The sequence below is a fragment of the Myodes glareolus genome, chromosome 3 (genome assembly GCF_982192425.1).
Source record: "Myodes glareolus chromosome 3, mMyoGla1.1, whole genome shotgun sequence".
NCBI classification, from domain to species: domain Eukaryota; kingdom Metazoa; phylum Chordata; class Mammalia; order Rodentia; family Cricetidae; genus Myodes; species Myodes glareolus.
This window is the reverse complement of record NC_142028.1, coordinates 90,071,278-90,095,898: the sequence shown is the minus strand read 5'-3', so window position 1 is coordinate 90,095,898 and position 24,621 is coordinate 90,071,278. Positions and strand designations below refer to the sequence as shown.

The 24,621-nt window shown below is 44.3% G+C and overlaps 1 protein-coding gene across 7 annotated transcripts in view; it reads left to right on the top strand.

The window, feature by feature from the left end:
- Dnajc6 (DnaJ heat shock protein family (Hsp40) member C6) overlaps positions 1 to 24,621 on the top strand; it is a 157,430-nt gene that overhangs the window by 124,413 nt on the left and 8,396 nt on the right. For all 7 annotated transcript variants that reach the window (XM_087904802.1, XM_087904808.1, XM_087904805.1 and 4 more), the window contains 10 exons: positions 265 to 459; positions 1,551 to 1,668; positions 3,125 to 3,204; positions 4,200 to 4,393; positions 4,500 to 4,580; positions 6,629 to 7,060; positions 11,234 to 11,368; positions 13,590 to 13,658; positions 15,351 to 15,470; positions 23,435 to 23,698. In XM_087904802.1, coding sequence (XP_087760928.1) covers positions 265 to 459; positions 1,551 to 1,668; positions 3,125 to 3,204; positions 4,200 to 4,393; positions 4,500 to 4,580; positions 6,629 to 7,060; positions 11,234 to 11,368; positions 13,590 to 13,658; positions 15,351 to 15,470; positions 23,435 to 23,698 — 1,688 coding nt within the window. The remainder of the gene's footprint in view (positions 1 to 264; positions 460 to 1,550; positions 1,669 to 3,124; positions 3,205 to 4,199; positions 4,394 to 4,499; positions 4,581 to 6,628; positions 7,061 to 11,233; positions 11,369 to 13,589; positions 13,659 to 15,350; positions 15,471 to 23,434; positions 23,699 to 24,621) is intronic.

The following is a 24,621-nucleotide window of genomic DNA, read 5'->3' as shown; positions in this document are numbered from 1 at the left end:
AGAGTGGGTGAGCAACCATATGGGTGCTGAGAACCAAAATTGGGTCCTCTGTAAGAGCAGCAACTGCTCTTAACCACGGAGCCTTGGCTCCAGCTCTGATCCACAAACTTTCCTAATTGTCTGCGTTCCTCTTTGGTGGTAAATGTGAAGGAATGAGCAGAAGACCTTTCTACTGTAATTTAATGTACAAAGACAGACCTCACAGCAGAAAGTGTCTAATCGTCTGTTATGATGGGCTCAGAGAACGGCGGTCTTCTGTTTCAGGTACTTGGGCTACATGTGTGACCTACTTGCAGACAAGCCCTACCGCCCTCACTTCAAGCCACTCACGATCAAGGCAATCACTGTCAGCCCAATTCCCTTCTTCAATAAGCAGAGAAATGGGTGTCGCCCCTACTGTGATGTGCTGATTGGAGAAACTAAAATATACTCCACATGCACAGATTTTGAACGGATGAAGTAAGTCACAATGTTGTCTCTTCTTGCATGCTTTATTCCCGTGTAAGTTGGGTTCTTCCTGCTTATTGCTGGGACAAGTCATTTTCTTTTTTTAAAGCCCAACGTATAATAACCAATGATAAACACAATTGAATCTAAGGATTTTTCTCCTTTATACACGGTGGTACTGAGTTCTGAAGGACGGTGCTTGGGGTGTCCAGATGATTGGGGTGGGTGGGCACAGAGGACCTGGACATTTAAAAAGGAGACTCAGTGATTTGGGTAGATGACTGTCCTAGTTACTTTTAAATTGATGTCCTAAGATACCATGACCAAGACAACTTGTATAGAAAAAGAGTTTATTGGGGGCTTATGGTTTCAGATGGTGAGTTCCTCATGTGGGGGGATGGGAGCAAGCAGGCAGGCAGGTATGATGCTGAGACCTCACATCTTGACACAACAATCAGGAGGCAGATGTAGCCAACTGGGACTAGAGTGGGTGTTTGAATCCTCAAACCCTCCCCTAGTTATGCACCCCCTCCAATACAGTCACACCTCATCCTTCCCAAACTGTCCACCAACTGGGGACCAGCTATTCAAATATGGCCAATGGGGGCCATTCTCATTCAAACCACCATAATGATGTACTCAAAGTACTTATATGATCTATAAGAAGCAGAGGCACCAGTGGAAGGTCCTGGGGGTTTAGGAGACTAGGGAGTGACTGGTAACACAGCATAGACTTTAAGTTAGCAATAGGTTATTTTAGGCGTCAGAATTCCAGGCTCTGGGAGAGTATAACTTTCCTCTCTCTATTCTGACTTTGGTTGGATTTTACTGTGTAAGGCATGGTGAGTTGAGGAAAACAAGATCTGTCCAGGAGTTCAGATGAGATGGAGAGAGAAGACCTACATTGGATCAGTGCTCTACCAGCTCAGAAAGTTTGCATCCAGTCCACACTGGCTGCATTCCTACCTTTGCACAAGACAGGAAGTAATTTCTTGGTCCAAGCCTGGGCAAACAGGTCTCTTAAAGCCACAAAGGCACATTCCTGTGGCTGTGATAGTACCAGCCTGGACACTTTCATGGTCTCTTCTGATCTCCGTTTAAAGAGAATACCGAGTCCAAGATGGGAAAATCTTCATCCCCCTGAATATCACAGCCCAAGGCGATGTCATTGTTTCCATGTACCACCTGCGGTCAACCATCGGGAGCCGGCTGCAGGCTAAGGTAAGCTTGCAGGGGGACTCAGACTGTGAGCCCACTTGAATTTGTAATGGGAGTATTACTGGGTCTTTTCTCTGGCATTCAGGGCTTGATGGCCCTGTGAGTTTAGAGTGAGAAGGACCCTTAACACCTGCTGATGTCTTCTCCATCACTGCGGGAGGGAATGGAGACCCAGGCAGATCGGGACTTATGTACAATCATGGGGAGACAGCCCCAGAACCTCAACAAAGCCCGTTCCTGAGAACCCAAGTCTTTCTTTTAGAGGATCACTATGAAGTGAGAGATTTTAATTAAACATGTGTATAGTTAGGACTTTAACCCCGAGAGATGGCTCAGTAGGTCAACGGTGTTACCACCAAGCCTGATGACCTGAATTCGGGTCTCAGAATGCCTCCCCAAGGGCAATGATTTTTAGTGTGCTCAAAAGATATTGCTACCGTTAGAATTCTCTTACTTAAGAGTGTTTCTTCACCCCTAAAAAAAAACCTTAACCCACTAGCAGTCACCACCCTTCTCTCTTTCCCTGCTTGCCTTCTGACTACTGTGAATCCTTTTTTTCTGTTTCTGGAGGCTTTCCTATTTGGGAACATTTCAGATAAATGGAATCATACAATATGTGGTCTATGCCGGCTGACTTTTCTCACCATTGTAATATCTTGGAGGTTTATTTGTGTTTTTAGCATGTATCAATATTTCATTCCTTCATATAGTTAAGTAATGTTCCATTGAATGAATATACCACATTTATTGATTCTTCATGTTTAGATTATTTCTACTCTTTGGTTATTAGGAAAGATATTGCAAGTAATTATATATATATATATTTTGAGACAGGGTTTCTCTGTAGCTTTGGAGCCTGTCCTGGAACTAGCTCTTGTAGACCAGGCTGGCCTCAAACTCACAGAAATCCGCCTGCCTCTGCCTCCTGAGTACTGGGATTAAAGGCATGCATCACCACTGCCTGGCGCAAGTACCTATATCTTAATTAATTAAATATTTGCTAAGATCACATATTATATCCATTGCCTAGGTGTTTTAGATTAACAAGAGTAATATTGTATTTTTAGCTTTTCAAAGCTGATCTGAGGAGGGGGCAGGTCAAGCATGTGTGAACATCCACTCTGCTGTGTCACTGGGGCACTGTTATGGGGACAGTTTGCTTTAGCCAGTGGTGGCCAAGCAGAGTATGGAGGCAGGCCATGAAGGATGAGTTTGTCAGGTTGGAGAAGGACACCCTGGGAAGGCAGAATATACAAGAACATGGGACCTTGGTGGGTTAGGAATTGACTTGCTCTCCTGGAGAAGAGAAACTAGAAACGAAGCTGGGAATTCATTTAATATTCGTACTCCACAAAGCATCCGATAAAGAAACAATAGAAGGTACTGGCTCCTCAAACCCGGTCTTTGGTGTAGACTCCCTTTTCTCCTGCTGATCGTACTTCTTGCACGTTTTCTTTAGGTGACCAACACACAGATATTCCAGCTCCAGTTTCATTCTGGATTTATACCACTGGACACAACAGTTTTAAAGTTCACCAAGTAAGTGCCCTGTGGACCTAAGGTCTTCACCAGCAGAGCCGGGAAGCCCTGAGTGTCTGTAGTAGCATGCCGCCACCTCCAAAGTCCCACACTGTGGACTGTTGAGCCCAGACAGGCTGCAAGCATTTGAAAGCTTTTCGGTTGAGTGTAGTTGATCTTAAGAAGTGCATATGGGGGGCTAGGGAGATGGCTCAGTGGTTGAGAGCCCTGACTGCTTTTCCAGAGGTCCTGAGTTCAATTCCCAGTAAGTACATGGTAGCTCACAACCATCTATAATGGGATCTGATGGCCTCTTCTGGCGTACATGCAGATAGAGCACTCATATACATAAAGTAAATAAATATTTTTTTTTAAAGAAATGCATGTGGATCACAGAGTTAATTAGAAAGACCTAAAGTTCCCTATTAGGGAACAAAGGTCTCTATCCTTTGTGTTTGTGGATGCTTATGCCCAACAGGAATGGCAGTTTAATTTATAGAATAGCATAGACAGTGGGCCCTTATAAGGGGTGTCTGGCTAGAGCACTGTGAAAGAGGTTCTGGGGAACCCAGCTGCACCAAATATTGACCTGCGGTTGCTATAACAAAATCTGGCTACGGATCTCAGAGTGTGACTGAATCTGGGGTGACAGGGGTTGCCGGAGTCAGGAGACAGGGAGCTAAGAAGGATTCAAGGGTCCAGGCTGAGAAGGTGGCTTTGGATCCATCTCATTTTGATGACCCCTTTAGCTGGCCAGTGTGTGCCAGGCAGATGTCTCAACCCCGCTTCTCACCGTGCTTTCACTCGCGTGCTTGGTAGCAGCCAAATGATTTGGACAAGTGTTACTTTGTCTTCTCTGGAGAGGAAACTGAGGCATAGCAGAGTAAAGGAACACCTGGTTAGTGACTGAGTCTACCTAGAAGTGAGTTTCAGGCTGAACTCGTCAGTGTGAGCCGAGCCTCGTGCTGAGCATCCTGCTGATCGCACTGCGCACGCTGTGTTTTTCTTTCCATTAGACCCGAGTTGGACGCATGTGATGTGCCAGAAAAATATCCTCAGCTGTTCCAAGTGACACTGGATATAGAAGTGCAGCCCCAAGACAAAGTGATCGACTTGACTCCCCCATGGGAGCACTATTGCTCAAAAGATGTGAACCCCAGCATCCTCTTTTCCTCTCAGCAGGAGCATCAGGACACGCTGGCCCTAGGAGGTATGAGTCACGGCTGGTTTGGGTTTTCCGGATGAAGCCTCTGGGTTGCTTACTGTTACTTTCTTTCCTATGTTAGGCTGACGCTGTGCGGCCTTTTGTCTTGCAGGTCAGGCTACAGCAGACCTCCCTCCAGACCATCCCAGGAATCTCGGGCAAGGTGGCTTCTTTGCCTCCCTCTGTTGGCAAGGTATGGTAAAACCTCCAAGTTAGAATGAGGTGATTAGGTGGCTAAGTTGTCTGGTGGTTTTATTAAGACACTTCTCGGAGCAATCTTAATTTCTCCCTTATTTCAGACCTTTCCCTTCATTTATTTTTCAGATCAGGCAACTTGCCTGCTTTCCCATCCAGTGTAGGCTAACTTCTCCCTTCTGTGTTTGCACAGTGTTTCCAAGGCACATTTTCCAAGACTGATGAAAACTGATGATTAGAACACATGTTCTAAGATCTCTCCTTAGGCAGTTGACAACTCAGAAAGACTAACAAAGAGTTGCCTGCCTTCAGGCAAATATTCTAAAGATATAAAGTTGAGTGCTGTCTCAAGCACCATACTTCTAGCAAGGCAGACTGGGTCTTGCCCTGGCATAGGTGAAGGCAGTCACCTGGCCTGTATCTCTGCTAGGTGCTTTAGCAATCATTAACCCAGACAGGAATCTCCCACTGTGCTGTTTTTCCCACAGCTGGAGGCATTTCCAGACCCCTTCACAACCTAGCACTTTACATTACTATCTTGAGGAGACAGCCATGGGCATTCTAGTATGGATACTGGCCATTCTTGCTTTGCGGTTTGCAGAGGTTGGCTACAAAGTGTGGTACAGAACCAAATGGTCAAGACTGTATGTGAAAGGAGTGGAGATTCAGCTTCAGAGGTGGCCTAGGCCTTGATTTTTCTTGATTGACCTTCCTCTGATGTGTGAACGTAGCACAGTATTCCTACATCCTGTAGACGTTTTCAGTGTTAGTTAAAACATATTCATCCGGGTACTTTGGGTTAAAGGTTTGCTTACGGAATTTCCTTTTGAACAATGCAACGAGAGCTTCTCAGACTTGGAAGCCCAGCCGAACCTGACTTGCAGATAGATTGTCAGCCCCTTCTTGGTCCTTAGCTTGCATCTTTTCCCCAGTAACAGCTTCTAATAAAACATTACTCTCACATTCCCATTGGCATGTTAATATGTAGAAATAATTTCTGCATGCGTCAGGAGAGATGACTTAGTGGTTAAGAACACCTGATGTTTCTGCCGAGGACCCTCTGTAACTCCAATTGCAGGAGATCTGATGTCCTCTTCTTGCCTCCAGAGGCACACACATGGTACACGGACATATAGACGGGCACTCACACGTAAAATCTTTTAAAAAAGAATCTCTGTCTTTAGCACAGGTACACTCTCTTATCTGCTTGGGGCTTTTACGTTTTGCAAAGGTATGTTAAACATATTATTTAACTTTACTGGTGACATCTCAGGTGACAACCTGCAATCAAACATGAACGCTTCTGCAGTGGGACATATAAGCAAATAGTAACTTGTGTGAGGCAGCAGAACCTGAAGGTAGCTTCATATACCCATTCCGAGCACACTCTCCTGCTGAGTGTGCACCACCACACCACCAAACTTAGATCAACCAAGCCTTTCCCATAGATGTTCATGTTTCCGAGTTGGGGTCCCCAGCCCCCCATTCAGATTGTGGGTCTGTCGATCTGTTGGTCTGTCTGGTGTGCGATAACAAAGTGCTATCTATGGAAGATGTTTCCGACCAGGGCCTGGAAAAGCGCATAGAGGCCTTCCATTTCTCCCAGCAGAAGCGCCTTTCCTAAGCCCGTTTTGTAGGAAAATATCTCCTTGCAGGATGGTGGGAGGACTGTGAGGTCGAGCCCTTGAATTTGCTTCTTAGGGTGTGTTGCTTCTGCTTCAGGTGGTGTGGAGAGACAAAGGGCAGTGAGAAGTGTCCGCAAAGGACTAGGTGTTACACAGTGAGGGGTGGAGCTGAGTTCCATACTAGGCCGGCAGATCCAGAGTTTTCCTTCTTAGCCCTTATGTTATCTCGCCTTGCAGATGGTGAAAAAAAAAAAAAAAGCCGAGAATGATTTGAAATTAAACACTTATTGCATTGGGAGGGGTCTGAAAGCATTGTTTGCTCAGAGCTGGTCTATCTTCCCTTTCTGGAATAATGTACTCGTAGTAAACCTCGCCTGTGGTTGGTCATCCAATTATTTATCTGCACATTGGCCTTTCATAGATCAGAAATCAGAAAAGTCGTTCTGTGAGGAGGACCACGCTGCCCTGGTGAATCAGGAAAGTGAGCAGTCGGATGATGAACTCCTGACCCTCTCGAGCCCCCACGGCAACGCCAATGGTGACAAGCCTCACGGAGCCAAGAAGCCCAGCAAGGAGCAGGAGCCAGCAGCCCCTCCTCCCCCGGAAGAGGTGGACCTCCTGGGCCTGGAAGGGTCCGACGTGAGCAGGAACTTCTCCCCGCTGGCAGCGCCTCCCAGCAATTCGGAACTGCTGAGTGACCTGTTTGGGGGTGGAGGTGCCACGGGTCCTGCCCAGGCAGGACAGGCTGGGGTAGAAGATGTCTTTCATCCTAGTGGACCCGCGTCAGCGCAATCCACACCACGCCGCGCCGCCACCTCCGCCTCTGCGTCGCCAACCCTAAGAGTGGGAGAAGGTAATTTCCCCGTATTTCTCTGTTATCCCGGACTTCGGGAATAACTTTTGGGCCAAGCACATAGAATTCAAATGTTTTAGTAAGCTGAACTTTTCTGGTTTCTTTGAAAGTTCCTTGGGAGAGCATAAGGAAAATAACAAAAAAATGACCATTTTGGTAAAAACGTGTAGGAATATATTTGTACCCATACTCTTTTTTATTTATTTTTTTTATTTTTTGAGACCTTCATACATGAACACTATTTGCCTCATTTCCCCCTTTCCCCTCCCTCTTCCATCTCCTTCCATACCCCCTCTCAAATTCATAATTTCTCCTTTCTTAATTCTTATTGCTACATCAGTATCAACCTACTGAGTCCTCTAAGTGTTGATCCTATATGCTTAGGACTGACGTACTGAAATTGGCCAGTCTCTCAGGGAGCTCATCCCTGGGGGATAAGAGTGTCTCTTGCTCCGCAGCCAGTGATTTTCTGTAGCTCTTCACCTAGGGGTGCAGCCTTGTAAAATTTCCTCTGTCTGTGTTGCGTGCCCCCAGTGCTGTCACTGTGCAGGCCTTGTTTAGCCAGCCGTATGGTTGAGATGTCGCTGGTGCGGCTTTCCTGTAACATCCAGAAGACACTGTCTCGCAGCAGGCATCCTGATCCTCTGGCTTAACTCCATCCTCTTAATTTCCTGTTCTCCAGACTTGAGCCTTGAGTCTACTTTAGTTAGTTACTTCTGCTTGGAGATGGAGATGGATGAGCTGTTATTTACTACAGCAGCTGATAGCTGTGTGATACTCGCCGCTTGCCAGATATAGAATACACGATTAAACATGACTCCGTTCTTATAAAAATCTGTAGACAGATGCTATCGTTGTCTCTGCTCTGTAGTTAAGGAAATAGAAGCTTCCAGTTTAATTAGCAGCATTTGTTCAAACAGCTGGGAATTGATGGGGCTGGGGTCCCAGCTTGACCTGTGGCCTCGGGGCTCGCCCTCAGGCCTCCAGTAACACCTTTTGGAATTCTAGTTTTCTGGGTATACCCTGGCTGTCCCGAGAAGTGTTTGGTTACAGCAGAATATGCTTGAGGGGCTCAGGCTAGCAGCATGGCTGGGAGAGAAGTGTGGCTCGTTTTTGTAAGGAGTCTGAGTCATACATGCTCAATTTCACCTGACACACTACCACAGACTTCCCTTTTCCGGTCAGCCACAGCATGAACATTTGCAAGAAGATGTAGCTGGGTACCAGAGATTCATTACGACTTCAGAATAACCAGCATACACCAGCACCCCCATGACTGTCACGGTTAAGGTGATGCTGCTTTAGGAAGGGTAAAGAGATGAGCTGTAACCACTTAGGCTTGGGGAATGCTATCCTTCACGTTTTTCTGGGCTCTGGGCTAGTCTTGGCGTGTGAAGTTCTGCTAGATGCCTCTTTTGTGAGAAGGGGCACAGATTACAGAGCTCAGGTGCATGGTTCCCCGTGGTGGTGGCTGGATTTGAACTTGGGAGCCGGCATCCTTCATCATGGCTCTTCTGTGATTTGCTTTCTTCCATCCTGTTCCAGTTTATCAGGATGAGTAAAAGGTCTGTCAGGGAAACAAAATCCCAAGATAGAAATCAGCAGTGTTCCAATGGCCGAGTTTTAAGACAAACTATCTGAAGGATATTTGATAATTTAACCCTTCACAGTCCCAAGCTGCTAAGTGTATTCATGTCAGAGCTAGAAGGCACTGCCAACGTTAGTTAATTCTGTCTGTAAAAATCACAGATATGCTATCTGAGCATACCCTGCTAGTGATGGCAGACCTAGATATAAGGCTCAAGTATTCTCTCCCTCCAAAAAGAAACAGAACACCACGTCTAGAATTAATGGCTGCATTTGGATCACAGAACTAACATTTAACTATCTGGGTAGTCTGTTCAAAATTTAATTTGAGCTGGGCGGTGATGGCCCACACATTTAATATCAGCACTCAGGAGGCAGAGGCAGGCTGATTTCTGTGAATTCAAAGCCAGCCTGGTGTACAAAATGAGTTCCGGAACAGCTTGGCTGTTACACAGAGAAATGCTGTCTTGAGACATCGCCCCCCCCCCCCAAAAATAAATTTGGCCAGGTGTAGTGGTGTATGCCTTTACCACAGCATTGAGGCAGAGGCAGGTGGATCTTTGTCAGTTTCAGGCCAGTGTGGTCTACATAGGGAGTTCCAAGCCAGCCAGGATTACCTAGTAAGACCTTGTCTCAAAAACAAAACGAAACAGCAAAAACCCTCTTACTTTGCTTAGTTGGGGACACTGTCTATGGGCATAAAGGTGAAGACTAACTCTTGAGTTAAATAGCTGTGGTATTTACCTTTCATCGTTGGTTCTGGGAATTTCTAGAACAAGGTGATATTGAAAGTGCTCCGGCAATCTAAGAAGTCTTTCCTATCTTCTCCACTGGTTAGCATCCACTAGAATCAGGTGGGCTGACCCGTTGTCCCTCTTCCGGTCACCCTGCTAACCGCACTGTTCTTGTGTCAGAGAGGATGAGGTCTCATGACACTAAGTGGGGCAAGGGATGTGCATCTTGGGCTACACTGTCCGAAACGATGCAGGTACTGCCGCAAGAAGCTGATCTGCTGCCCCACGGTGTTGGGAGCGCATTATACGAGTGACGTCATAACTGTGAACTTGTGAGCCACGTGCCCCGCTACATCGTGACAGTGGGAAGTGGTTGTTTGCTGGTTTGGTCCCCGGGTCTATTTCTAGAATGGGTCAGCCCTGATTCACGAAGCCCGCTGTCATCCGCTTGGCGCCTACAGATTTGGAAGTGACATCTCACTTTAGGTAGCTCAAGGAGGTTTTGGTCCTTGCTTAACAGTGAGAAATCAGAGGGCAGTTGTCTCCCTGCAGCTCAGCGTTTGGCAGGCATCCTGTTCATTTCATGACTGATGCTTGTGGGGTTTGCCTGGAGCCGGAAGATTTGAATGTGAGTCTAGTATAGTGTTGCCTGGACTTGAACAAGGGCAAGTTTCTGATCCTCACTTTCACAAGGGTTGAGTGAAGGTGACAGGGAGAAACCGAGCCCTCTCCTCCCCTCCCCCGCCAAGGTCTTCTCCATAACACAGTAGAGCCCTAGGAAGCTTCACTATTGCTGGCAACCAGGGCCTTCAACATTCCTAGTTTCTGCCCAGCTTTCTCTAGCTCCTAGCAGGCTGTTGAGTCAGTGTTTTAGAAATGCTTGTGTCCTGTGGACTCAAGAGAAGGCAGCTTCACTGCTGCTCTCATTTTATTCTGTTTTTAGCTTTCAAGTGAGCTGAAGGTCACTTAGAAACAAAGTTAAAGAAAGACCTACTTAGTGGGGTTGGCCTTTCCTTTTGACGTGGCTCTTACATAACTCAGGCTGAGCTTGAACTCACTGTGTAACCCAAGACGACCTTGAACTTCTGATCCTTTTGTTTCCACCTTCTAAATGCTGGAATTACAGGCGTATACCACCTTGCCTAGTCTTGTGGTTTTGGGGATCAAACCCAAGGCTTCATGTATGGTAGGCAAGCACTCTATCAATTGAGCTATAACGAGTCCAGTCAGTGGGGTTTTCTGCTGTTTGTCTTTATAGCAGTGCCCCTGTCTGTTTTCTCCCATTAATTCCTTTTACATGAACACTCATAGTCACCGAACCCCTGTAGCCTGTACCTAGTTTGGGCAGTTCATGGATTCATCTGTGTTGACCTTGTTTTCTAGTTAGTCTGTAACTATGATTTGCTGCCCTTATGTTGATTTTCAAAATCTGTCTTGAGGAGATGACTAATTGAGCCAAACAGCTTACCACACAGTGTCAGAACCTGCGTCTGAACCCCCAGAACCCACATAAAAGCTGGACATGTTGTATGAACATCTGTAATCCCAGCACTTCTGCAAGGGGATGGGAAGTAAAGGAAGACAACCCCAGAAGCTCCAGGCTGGCTAGCCTGATGTATGCAGCAGGAAAACAGTCTCAAGCAAGGGAGAGGATGAGGACAGATACCTGCACTCTATGGTGTCCTGGATATGCACACACACACACACACACACACACACACACACACACACACAATATACACCAAACACACACATACACACACATGGTATACACCATATAATCTATAATCAATATTCTATACAGCAATGATCTAGCAGGATAAAGAAATGCATTTTTCCCTTTGTTTTCTAGGTACCACCTTTGACCCTTTTGGAGCCCCTGCTAAGCCACCAGGTCAGGATTTGCTGGGCTCCTTTCTGAACACGTCCAGTGCTTCTAGCGACCCCTTTCTGCAGCCCACGAGAAGTCCTTCCCCTACAGTGCATGGTAGGAAAGTGTTTTCTATGGCACTTAATGGAATAATGGAGAGGTTTTTTTCATAAGACAATGAGGAGTACTGAGATGTAAATGCATCTGTGTGTGTGTGTGTGTGTGTGTGTGTGTGAGCGCGTGCACATGTGTGCACATGTGTGTGTGTGTGTAAAGCCTTTAGAAATTGACAATTTATTAACGTATTAAAAAACTCTTACCAGAAAGAGACTTATTTAACATTTAAGTTGGTTTCACTATGGTCCTGAAAGCATTGGGCTGTGGATTGCTGCTTATTTTTACTCCAGAAGCATAAGGCATCATTGATTATAACATATGTTATTACTTTGTGTACCAGTAAAAAAGAAAAAAATGCTCCGACTTTAAATCATTTGGAAGCTATGTCCTAGTTACAGAGATCTTTGAAATGTAAAAAAGTCGGCTTCTTAAGTTAGTAAAATATGATGTTAGCATTCAATAAAGTTATCAGTTGTCAGAGCAGAGTTTGGGACATACCACACGGATGTATGGGGGCACGTCTGTCTAATGTGACACTTCTAGCTATGCATGGCTACAGAGCACTCGAGACATGGTTACTCCGACTTGAAAAGTGCTCCATGCCTAAGGCAAACACAAATTCCTAAGTTCACTGCAAATCAAAGAATACAAGCAATCTTAATATTTTTATAGCAGTCACTCATTAGCATATTATCTGGGCTATCTGCTCATAAATCAACACTGTATTTTACTGGTTTAAGAATCCTGTTTTTCCACATTTCAGATTCAGGGGTGGTGATTAATGTTATCACTATTTTCTCTTTTAAATGTCATCCAGGCCACCTATGAGTTCATAATGGCTCCTTATTTCACCCAACATAAGAGCCAACATTGTGTGCCCTGGTCATGGCCGGTGGAAACCCTATTTACTGTACCATTCTCATGCCTGGGACCTCATTTCCAAGTTTTCCTCTGTACTATCTTCATTCCAGCCCTTTGGGGGCTCTCTTTCTCTCTCTCTGTGCCTCATTTTTATCCTGATGGATATAAAACAAACATAAAATGTTAAGAAAACCAGACAGCAAATGTTGACAAAGCTGTCTACGTTTGACCTTTTCTTATGGGTTGCTATGGAGCCAGAGTAGGGAAAAGCAGAAAGGAAAGAGCCATCGTCCCTGATAATGGTGTGTGCTTTTTAATTAATTACCCGATAGGAAGGTACGTGAGCTATTGACAGTAGGTAAGCACACTAGATGACTGTGAAGCCTGGAATGCTGATCCTGGTACCTTGAGTCCTTTGTTTGTGTGTATGATTTGTGTAGTGGGGGTATGTGTCTGTCTGTGTGTCTGTGTATGTAGTGTTGTGTGTAGAGTGTGTGTGTGTCTGTATACAGTGTGGTGTATGTGTAGTATGTTTGCATGTGTGTGTGTGTGTGTGTGTGTATGTAGTGTGATGTGTGTGTATATATGTGTGTGTGTTTTCAGTCCCACTTGTAATGCTAGTTTAGTGACTGAGGTCTACTTGCCGATGTTTATGGCCAAGTTGTAGGGAGGACCCTTTCATGTCACACCACATTTTATCTCAGCTCTGCTCAGAACTTCTTAGAGATCAGAATGATCTCTCTTGAAGCCCTAATGGGTTTCTTTTTGAGTGACAGTAGACACGTATCTGCCACCAGCATAGTGGGAGATACATTGTGTTTGCCCAGTTAGTGTTTAGAATGCTCCTCCTTCTCAATCCATGCCACAGCCAAGGAGAAACCAAGTTCCCAGTTCTGAGTGGCCCATACTTGGGTGCCCTTGTCAATGCTAAGCTAAACTGGACTGAGTTTAAGGATATTTTTCCTCTTTCTGCGTGGCCCAGAATGTTAAGTACATTAGTGGGGTGCACAAAGATGAATAAGACAGTTTTTGCATTCAAGGAACTCAGCATTAAATGAGGACAGACATGTGCACACTTATAATTCCAAGTGGGTGGATATGGGGGTAACAGAAAGGTGAGCCAAAGAACGAACTGAGAAAACCTAGGGTTTCTACCCAGCTCTCATGAGCATGCACAGATGAAAGCAGAACATATTCCTGTTGCAGAGTGGGGTAAAGCCCGGGAGGAGGGATAAATCCGTTAGACATTGAGAAGCCATGTGAAGCCATGCAGGCTGGAGAAGAGAGCTTTGTCCTGTGCAAACTCAGACCGGTAGGCTCCCAGTCCTCCTGTCCTCATTCATCTCCTCTCTATTTGCAGCTTCGAGCACACCTGCTGTGAACATCCAACCAGATGTTGCTGGAGGTTGGGACTGGCATACCAAACCAGGTAAGGGCCAGCAGGTTATTTTTTGTACACAAGTGACCAGTAGCAAATGCATGGTCCTTCACCCAAGATGAGGTGGATACTTGGAATATTATAGTCCGCTGTGTAGTTGATTATTCCTAATGATCTATAGTCTAGCAGCACTTTTCCCAATGCACTTGATGACATGATATATATTATATAAATCATGTATTATATTTTTATAAATAGATATTATATATACTACATATAGTTATATATTTAACTTGTAAAATTCAACCGCAATAAGTCTTGTAAATAAATAATTTACAATATATAATATATATAGTATCTAATAAAGATATATATCTGTGGTTTGACTTTACAAGATCATCTTCTTTATATCAGTCTCAACAATATAATTAGATGGATCTGAATTGGTCCTACCACTTAGAATCTCCTGGTTTTTTCTTCAAATACTTAGTTTTTGACAAATGTCAATCCTAACAGGTCTAAGATAATATCTCATTGTTTCCACGATTCACATTTCCCCTAATAATCGGTGACAGTGGTGATTTGAATACAATTGACCTCCATAGGCTTCTCTATTTGAGTAGTTGGTCCCAGTTGGCAGAACTGTTTGAGAAGGGGGTGATGTATCACTGGGAGTGGGCTTGACATTTCCTAATGTCACCCCATTCCCAACTAACTCTCTATGCCCCACGCTTGTGGATAATATGTAAGCGCTCGGGTACTGCTTTAGCACTGTGCCTGCCTGCTGCATGCTCCCCGCAGTGATGGCGTGAACTCTAACCCTCTGGAACTGTGAGCCCCAGTAAACCGTTTCTACTCTAAGGTGCCTTGGTCCTGGTGTCCCATCACAGCAATAGAAAAGTAACTAAGACAGCAATGTTGAGAATCTTTTTATGTGTTCTGGTCATTTGCAAATCTTCTTTGGAGAGAAGTCCTTGGCTTATTTTTAAATCAAGTTATTTGTCAATTTATAATTAAGTTATTTTATATCTACACACACACACACACGCACACACACACACACACATATACCAAGCTCCTTATCAGAATAATGCCTGGCAAATATTGTCCCCCATTGTATACTTTACTTTGTTTCTTTGTTGTCATACAGGTTTTTCTAGTTCAATTGGTCTACGTTTTGCTTTTATTGCCTGTCACTTTGAATTGTTTTTTGACCCTGTCTGCTCTTGCAGCGGGCCCTGGTTGGATTCCTGGCACCCACGTGGTGGCTCATAACTGTCTGCTCTTCTAGTTCCAGGGGACTTGATGCCGTCTTCTGGGCTCTGTGGTATTGCAGACACATGGTGCACAAACATATGTACAGGCAAAATATCCACCCACATAATATAAGATACTCATAAAAAAATTTTAAGTTAAAAATGTTACAGTTGGAAGATGGTACGCAAGATCCCAGGGCGGCCGGGGTTGTTCAGATAGAGCCTGACTCCTGATCTCTGAAGGGAAAGAAAGTCAGGAAATAACATGCATGGCCAGAGAAGGGCAGATGCCTGACCCATGTCTTACCCTTGCTTTGGGTCACCACTCACCTCAACCAGAGTCACAGCATCTCGGAACCTCGCCCACATTTTCAAGCTCCATCCTAATTTGTCTTCGAATTAGCCGAGCAGGTGCTTTGAAACCCCAACTCTCAGCATCCTGCCTCAGGGAACTAACTCATTTTCAATGGTCTCCATTCCTTTCCAGGGGGTTTTGGAATGGGAAGTAAATCAGCCGCCACCAGCCCAACAGGCTCATCACATGGCACACCTACCCATCAGAGCAAGCCGCAGACTCTGGATCCCTTCGCTGACCTGGGGACACTAGGTATAAATTTATCAGATTAAGATTTGAGTAATATTTGATGCTAATGTCAACTGTGGCAGGGACAGTGACACAGCGCCACACTGTTCCTATAGCAGTGCAAGATTTCCCTTAACCTTTACGGGACTTCATTTCAGGTAAAACTGGATTGTTGGCCTCAATGCGAAGCAGAATTGGAGTCTAAGCATCAGTGTTAGGAGAAAGGGAGGCACCGAAGACGAGATTAAGATGTGCTTGAGAGCATGGGTGTGGGTGTCTCAAATTAGAGCCACATCTGTCTTAACATTAGCCATATAGACTGTTTGGCTTTCTTTCACATTCTATCTCAATGAGTTGCTAGAAACTCTTTTTGCCTCCTTTTCAATTAATGAGATTATAGAGTGGCTCAAGAGGTGCCTTGGATGAGGTTAGAACTTGATAAAAAACAACACAACACAACCACCACAACAACAAAAAAAACTGGAGCCGCTAGTATTATGCAGAGGGTTTAGGGCATGCACTTTTATTGTAAAGGAGATTTTCTGGTGAGATTCATAGAAAAGTGAAGGTTCACCACTGGGAAGAGAGAAAGGCTTTAAATAAATATTATGTTAGAATTCTTCATTCTCCGCCCGAAACAAGCCAAATACAAAAGCAGTGGATGGAAATAAATGATTAAGATCGGGGCATAAGTTAATGAAAACAGAAGTGAACAAAGTAATACAAGAAATGAATCAATGAAGAGAAGAATTGATAAATGAGTTGGGTAGACCTTCACCAAACTGAAGAAAGAGAAGACTCATATTGGTAAAATTAGAGATGAAAAGGCAGAAATTATAACAGATATCCGTGAAATTCGTAAATTCGTTAGGGCATACTTTAAAAGCATGTATGCCACTAAATTGGAAACCCTAAAAGAAATGGTTGTATTCCTAGATGATTTGACCTATCATAGTTAAATAAAGATGAAAAACAAATCAACAGCTCTCTAGCAAGCAAGCAAATTGAAGCAGTAATCTAAGAACAAACAAACAAGCAAAATATGCAACTGAAAAACCCCAGGCCCAGTTGTATTCATGGCAGAATTATATCATTATACCATCATATCATTGCAGAGTAAGTAGTACCAACCCTGTGAGATAAAAGGGCCAGCCAAAGAAACCCATCATGATCATGAAACCAGAGCCAGTGAAAGAAACACACCCTGGTCCTAAAACCAGAGCCAGTGAAAGAAACACACTTTAGCCCTGAAACCAGAACCAAAGAAGCACACCCTGACCCTGGAACCAGAGCCAAAGAAACACTGTGGCCCTGGAACTAAAACCAGTGAAAAAAGTACACCCTGGCCCTGAAATCAGAGCCAAATCTGCCCCTGACCAATTGATCACGAACCAATCCCTGAGCAGGAAAACCAACTAACCCCTGAGCAAGAAATCTAGCCAATCTAGCTTGTCCAAGCTCAAAAAGGTTGAAATCTGACCAATCCCCTCCCTGAAAATCTTCTCCCTGGAAAAACTCCACCCCTAAGAAGCCCTATATAAGTCCTGTGCCTGTTCAGTTGGCAGCTACCCTTCTCTACCCTGGAAGAGACGGCCACTTTCCTGGATTCCTTCCTCACAAATAAATCTCTTGAAAGACTTTTGGGTGAAGACCTTATTTTGCCCAGAGCAGAGCAGAATCTCTTCTGGGAAACCCTCTTAGCAGAGTTGAACAGAGCTCAGCTGTAGTGATTCTCTCAGAGAGGAGGAGGATTGCCTCATCCTGTGGGATGACTATCTCCCACAATAACCCACCTTTAGGTTTAGCCTGACTTCCTGACGAGTCAGGATACCTTTCTCCTCACAGCTGTAGGTGTCCAGGATGCCCTCCTTTCAAAACTATAGGTGTTGCCTGACTTCTGACAATCGGGTACCTTTCCCTCTAGAGCTTAACGCTTTCAGAAATAGCCTGACTGCCAACAGTCAGGGTAATCTCTAACACGTGCAGGGAGAATCCGACTTCTGATAGTCAGCGTACCTTTCTCTCCAGAGCTGTAACACCTGCAAACTCTGCTCAGAGCTTTCTGTAAAATTAAAAGAAAGGTGCACACCCAGGAACCAATTTTATCCTGTTACAAAAACAACAACAACAACAACAGTAAAAGAAAATTATGGGTCAATCTCCCTGATGAAGTTAGATGAAAAAATTCTTAGTAAAATATTTGAAAACTGAATTCACATAAAAACGATCATTCACTGTGATCAATTTAACTTCATTCCAGAAATGCAAGGATGGTTCAACATATATAAGTCAATAAATATAATGCTTCACATAAATGGACTCAATGACAGATTCTTGATACAATCCAACATCCTTTGATGATAGTGTTTGAAGAGCTAAGAAGGGAGGGAATCATATCTTAACATAGTCTATATGACAAACCTGTAGTCAGTACTAAAAAGAGCAAAAACTCAAAGCATTTCTCCTAAGACCAAAAATAAGACAAAGATGTCTGCTTTCTCCACTCTTATTCATGTAGTGCTTGAAGTCTCAGCCAGAGAAATAAGACAGAGAAATGAATTAAAAGGGATATAAATAGGCAAGGAATAAGTCAAAGCGTCCTTATTTGTTATATTCTATATATTAGAAACCAAAAAGACTTCACCAGAAAACTCTTAGAGCTGAAAAATGCTTTCATCAAAATATCAGGATAAAAAAATGCCATATAAAGTCAATATCCATCCTGTATCCTAATAATATACATGCTATCTTAGTTAGGGTTCCTGTTGCTGTGAAGAGACACTATGACCATGGCAACTCTTATGAGGAAGACCTTTAATAGGGCTCGCTTACAGTTTCAGAGGTTCAGTTCATTAACATCGTGATGGGGAACATGGCAACCACATGGTGGCTCACAATCATCTATAATGAGGTCTGGTGCCCTCTTCTGGCCTGCAGACATACACACAGACAGAATATTGTATAAATAATAAATTAAAAAAACAAAGATCTCTCATGCCTATGGATTGGAAAGAACTAATGCAAAAATGGCCATCCTACAAAAAGCAATCTGTAGATTTAATGCAACCCCAATCAAAATTCTAATGCCACTCTTCACAGAAATAGGAAAAAGAATCTTGAAATACATATGGAGACACAGAAGACCACAGATACCCAAAGAAGTCTTGAACAACACTAATACTACTGGAGATATTGCCATACCTGATTTCATGTTATACTGCAGAGCCATAGTAATACAAACAGTATGGGGTGGACGCAGAGCCATGACTGTCAGTTAGTGAAGTAGAGCGCCAAGAGGAAAGTCTGTGGAGCTACAGCCACAGGGTTTTGGTTTTATTTATTTGTTTGACAAAGATACATATTGTGGCAAAGACAGCGTTTTGAACAACTGGTACTAAGAAAACGGGATATCCACATGTACAAAAAGGAAAATAAATCCTTATATTTCACTTTCCACAAAAACCAACTCTAAGTGGGTCAAAGACCTTCATAGAAGTCCTGAAACTCTGACACCATTGGGGGAAAAAAGTAGAAAAACCCTTTTTTTCAAGATATCTGCACGGATAAGGACTTTCACCAGAGGGCTGCAGTTGCTGGGGACTATCACCCAAATTTAACCGTGGGGCCTTAAGAGATTGAAAAGCTTCTGTACATCAAAGGGAAAGTTAGTGGAATCAAGACACAGCCTACAGAATTGAATGTTTTCACTAGATTTACATCTGACATAGGATTCATATCTTGAATATGCAAAGAACTAAAAAAATCAATACAAAAAATAAAGCAGACTCAGTAAATGGACCAAAAAAAAAAAAAGAACAGTTTTCAAAAGATAAGGTAAAAATGTCCAATAAAAGATATGGAAATACGTTCAATCCCACAAGGCATCAGAGGAATTAAAATGGCGTGCATTGCATCCTAGGCAGAATGACTATTGTTAAGAAAGCAAAGCAAATGCTGGTGAGGATGTGAACAAAAGGGAACTTTGGACATCACTGGTGGGAATATACACTAGTGGTCACTGTGGAAGATGGTGTGGCAGGTTCTAGAAAAGAAAAACCAACCGTGTATCGTCCATTGTGAGCTTCTCTCACTGTATTAATGAGCTGACATTTTACTGCAAGGATCCCCCCACCCTGCCTCCTGCTTCTCACTCTTCCCCTCCTTCCCTCTTCCTCCCTCCTTATCCCCATCCCGCCCTCCTTCCATCTCTCTCCCTCCCTCTCTGTCTCCCTATTTTCTTTCCTCTTTCCTCTCTCTCCCTCTCTCTCTCATCCATCTACCTATCCTTTCTGTCTCTCTGTCTGTGGTATGTATGTATGTATGTATGTGTCTGTCTGTCTGTCTCCACCCATTTATTTTCTGTTTATCGGTCTATCGTTTATGTCACTCATTGCTATCATCAGGATAGACTAATGGGTTCTTTGGGTTCAGTGGGTTATCATCCACTTCTAACATTATTTATTTTGTCAATCTTCCTGTCATTGGTTTGTTTTTGGGAATACTTTGCCTTCTATGTCTTTTTCACTCAATTCTATCAAGTGAAAGACAGGCACCCCTAAATGAAACAGAGGGATGTTCAGACATTTCCTGAGCTTCTTACACCCAGCTCTAGGTGTCATCTTTTTGTAAGGTGTCAGTATTCATTCCTCTGGGGGATAAAATTTAGACACCAAGATCTGTGTACTAAGGATGATCATTGGTGGCCTGTTATTTCTTTCCCTTCCAGGAGAAAGATTTGTTGTTACGTGTGTGCACGTGTGTGAAAATGCATGCATGCATGTATGTCTCTCTGTATGTGTATACAGTTAATCCAACTCCCTGAGTTCTTCCTTGTCGCTTCCTATTCCTCCTTGCATTTCCTCGGATTGCAGTTTATAATCAGACAGCATTGTTAGTTTCAGAGTAGCAAACCTCTCTCACCACCAGCAAGGAACCTGCACGCACAGCTTGAGTTTCTTGTTACTTTGGAAATGCAACAACCTCTAAAAGCTAAAATTTTTGGCTCCTTAGATGAGTTTTCTGAGAATAGGAAGTAAGCATCCAAAAAATACAGCACTAAGAAAAAAAAAACAAGACAGAGGCCTCGACTGAACCAGTTCTAATGCAAACATCATTGTCTGTCTCCTCACTGTGTATTCCGATGTAACTGGGCTACACACGGCTGTGGTCGGGAAGGAAGCCTGGTGAGGTCCAGCATCTCTCTTCTGGGGTACACAGCGGCTCTCTGAAAGGAGCTAGCGGCTGAAGACGTTCACCTTTGATCTGATATCACTTAAGCCAGAGTCTAGGAATGGGAGAGGGTGACAAGGGTGGCTTCTAAGTGTGGGCAGAGAAAGGAGTCCAGTCAGAGGGGAGGGAATATCTAAAATGACTGCTTGTCAGATGGCCTGGGCTCTGTGGAGATAGGGGTGGGAGAAGTGGGATTGGGAAGGTAAGGCCCACCCAAGAAAGACTTCAGAACTGCTTTACACTACCTTGTGTGCAAATTCAGCAAGCAGTTAGTTTTGCCTTTTAGGAAGACAGTCTGAATTCAGTAATGGTGGAAACCACTTGCCATTTCAGAGGAAAGGAACAGAAATGGGTGGCGGGTCAAAAGGGACGTTGAAGGACGGGGGATTTTTAATACTCTCAGACTTGCTAGGAGGTCCTAGAGAGAGACCACCTCCATTTTCAACCAATAAACTTCAGTTTCCTCATCTGCTAGGTGTTTGTGATTATGTGCCCTCCGCTAAGCACTCCGGATGCAATACTGACTGATGACAGACAGCAATCCTTCCCAGGGGACCCTACAGTATGGCAGGAGAGAGAAATGTTAATCAGAGATAGAATACCCACTGTGTGGGTGCTATGCTAGGTGAGGCATCGAATGAGAGGTTTCCTAGATGATTCTGATGCACAGCCAAGGTTGAAAACTGTGTCTTCTTCAGCTCTTGTGGGATGGCTGTGATCTGGGCCTAGCAGCTATGCTCTCTTTTGGGCAGCTCACTGCTTCGGTAGCATCACCATATAGAATTGTTGCACATGAGCATGACTTATTTTGCCAAGTTAGATGTTACAAAGCCACCCAACATTGACAGGCCCCAGGAGAGCAGAATCAGCACCCAGCACTTCATTGCTGGCTCCACAGTCTGGCGTGTAGAGGATGCTCAAAGTGGTTCCTGAATGAATGGACAAGTGGATGGCTGTAGTGGGAATCTGGAAGATGCCTTTAGTTCATGGGTGTTTTTTCTTATGTGTAGGAAATACATCAAATGTCAAAATGATGAACAGATGTATTTAGAACCAAGTAAGCATTCTTAAAATATAAAATGAAGCCACAATACAGAATGAATGCCTAGCCTTATGTATGTGTTGATGTGCTAGGGACAGGAGGGTCCAGGGGGCCCTTGAAGAGGGCTTCTTGCTGAGTGTTGTCAAACAACAGCAGTAAGCAGAACGTACTGGTGTTGACTGTGTTCCAGGTGAGGCAGGAGGATCGCCAGGTTGAGGCCAGCCTGGCACATACATAGGGAGTTTTAGACCATGTAGGTTATATAGTAAGACCTTGCCTCAGAAAGGGGGTTAGTGACAGAAAATGACAGGGGCAGTGATATGACAGCGTGGCAGCCTGCGAATATTGTGTTCTATGACCGAATGCTTATTGAGCCCCTTACAGTGTGTCACGCCTGTGGTTGGCCTTGCTTTGTGCCGTGTAGCATACCTGAGTTTACTCAATTCAGGGACCGTGAAGCACTCCTTGAATTGGTTGTATGTTTATGCTGTACCTCTGATAAAGACGTAGTCATTTCATAGATAAGAAAATTGAAGCTCACAGAAATAAAAATAAATTCATCTAGCTTTAGAAAAGCAGAGAGCTTTGTTTGTGGATAGCGCCAGTTCCCGACAGTACCTGGCACGTGGCAGCCATCCAACAACCGCTGGTGGGGTGACTCAGAATACATGCGTCCAAGAGTGGATGGGACACCAGTGCCACCGCCGGACTCCAGCAGATTGACTCAAAGTTCAGTCGCTATAACCCAACATCCTAGCGTGAAAGGCAAGAGCAGTTTCAGGGTCCAGATGAAAGGATGTAGCTGTAGAAGAAAGATAAAGTAAGGGGTGAGTTTAGCAGCAGCTCAGAGCTTTGGGAGGAGCTTGAGTCTTTGGGTGCAGAGGCGCAGAGGTAAGATACCCACAATCAGGGCATTCCGTTAACCAGCTGTGTGATCGCGAGCTTGCCCACGAACCTTAGCTTGGAGTCCCTCTTCTTTGAACCTACCCAGGGATACTGCTGGCTGACACTTGTGCGCTCTGAAGACCTTCGTGAGTGTTAGCTGTTTTGTTATCATCACGATTTTGGCTCTTTGAAGGGTCAGCGGAGATCACCATATTTCAGGTTCTCATTTGACCTCCACAAATGCCAGCCCTCCTGCAAAGAAACGCAAGCAGTGTAAAATGGAACCTAGCTGTAAATTTTTAAAACATCTATAGTTGCTCTGTGTCCTAACCTGGCTTTTCCTTATAGCAGATGATAATTAATCCTAATAATTGACATTTAAGAAGAACCTTGAAGAGGCCATTTGTTTTATCCGCTGTTCTTGACACTTGGTAGTTTTGACTCTAGTAAAGAAATAAAACTTGCTTAGACTATGGCATGCTGGGCAGGGTGACACAGTCTGACTCTTCTGGCTTGGACTTGATGGTCTATTTTGAGTGTTCTGCCATATGCTGGCTGTTATAGAAAAAAAAAACCTCATTAGATTATTCCTGGTTGCTTTTTGTTCACGTGAAGAAATGAATGAGGCAAGGACATGACCTAAAAGTCCCACTGGGCTAATTAAGGAAATAACGGATATGCAGACACGCCTGCGATTTCTTTACCTCTTAGGAGGTGAATTCTGTTACCACCCAAAGACGTTTCCATTGAAATCATTGCCAGCAATGCCTCCTGACAGGAGTTAGAAGCCACTGCAAAGAGCCTTACCGCCTCTCTCCCTTTTCCTCCATAGGTAGCTCTTCCTTTGCCAGCAAACCTACCACACCAACTGGACTAGGCGGAGGCTTTCCACCTCTCAGCTCACCGCAGAAAGCATCCCCCCAGCCAATGGGTGGAGGGTGGCAGCAGCCCGCGGGTTATAACTGGCAGCAGGCGCAGCCGAAGCCGCCATCCGGTATGCCTCACTCCTCCCCGCAGAACCGACCCAATTACAACGTGAGCTTCTCAGCTATGCCTGCCGGACAGAGCGAACGTGGGAAAGGATCTTCTAATTTGGGTGAGGATGATGAGATGAAACTGGTGTCGGGTGACCTGCCTGTGCTGTCACGCTGCCGGGGATGTCATGTCTGAAGGAGACCAAAACCAATCCTGTTGTTTATGTGACTTAAGAGCTGCAGAGATATCAGGTGATCCACACCCCCAATACTGTGTGTGGAGCACCTGGGCCTACCATGACCCCATGTAGGTGTCATGTGACTGTGACTCACTCGGTCTTTTTTTCTCCATGTTGGTGTAGGAAAGAAGACATTTGTCATAGGTTTTTGAACCTAGCATAGCACTTGCTGTACTGTAAATCTTTATGCATGTTGATTGGATGGATAAATGGGACAGAGAACTATATTTATCCTTTGGAAGAAAGTACTCTTAGGAGAAAAGGATTGGAACCTGTCAAAATGGCATTATGTTTTCTTCTTGGAGTGCAGTGAGAAAGTGATTGGTGGGTTCCTGACTTTGAGGGCACCTGTGAAAGTGCCACTGCCTAGGACTGGAAGATGTCCTAGACTGGATTAAAAATATAACACATTCTTAAAGGTTTATTGTATCGTATATGTACAGATACTCGATTATGTGTATGTATGTATGCCAGGTACATGCCTGTTGTCCAAGGAAGTCAGAAAGGGCTTCAGATTCCCTGGAACTGGAGTTATAGGTGGTTACAAACCACATTGCAAGTGCTGGGAATTGAACCCAGGTCCTCTGCAACAGCAGCAAATGCTCTTAACTGCTGAGCTGTCTCCCTAGCCCCACTAGATGAGGTTCTTGCCATTGAGGTAAAAATATTAGCTATTACAATTGAGTTGTCAGACAGTGTCAGTACACTTGGCATTTCAGTTAATTTGATGATTCCCTTTGAGGAACGTGGATAAAGGTGACCCTCTTTCTTCACAGTGGTTAACATGTATTGAGAGCTCACTACAT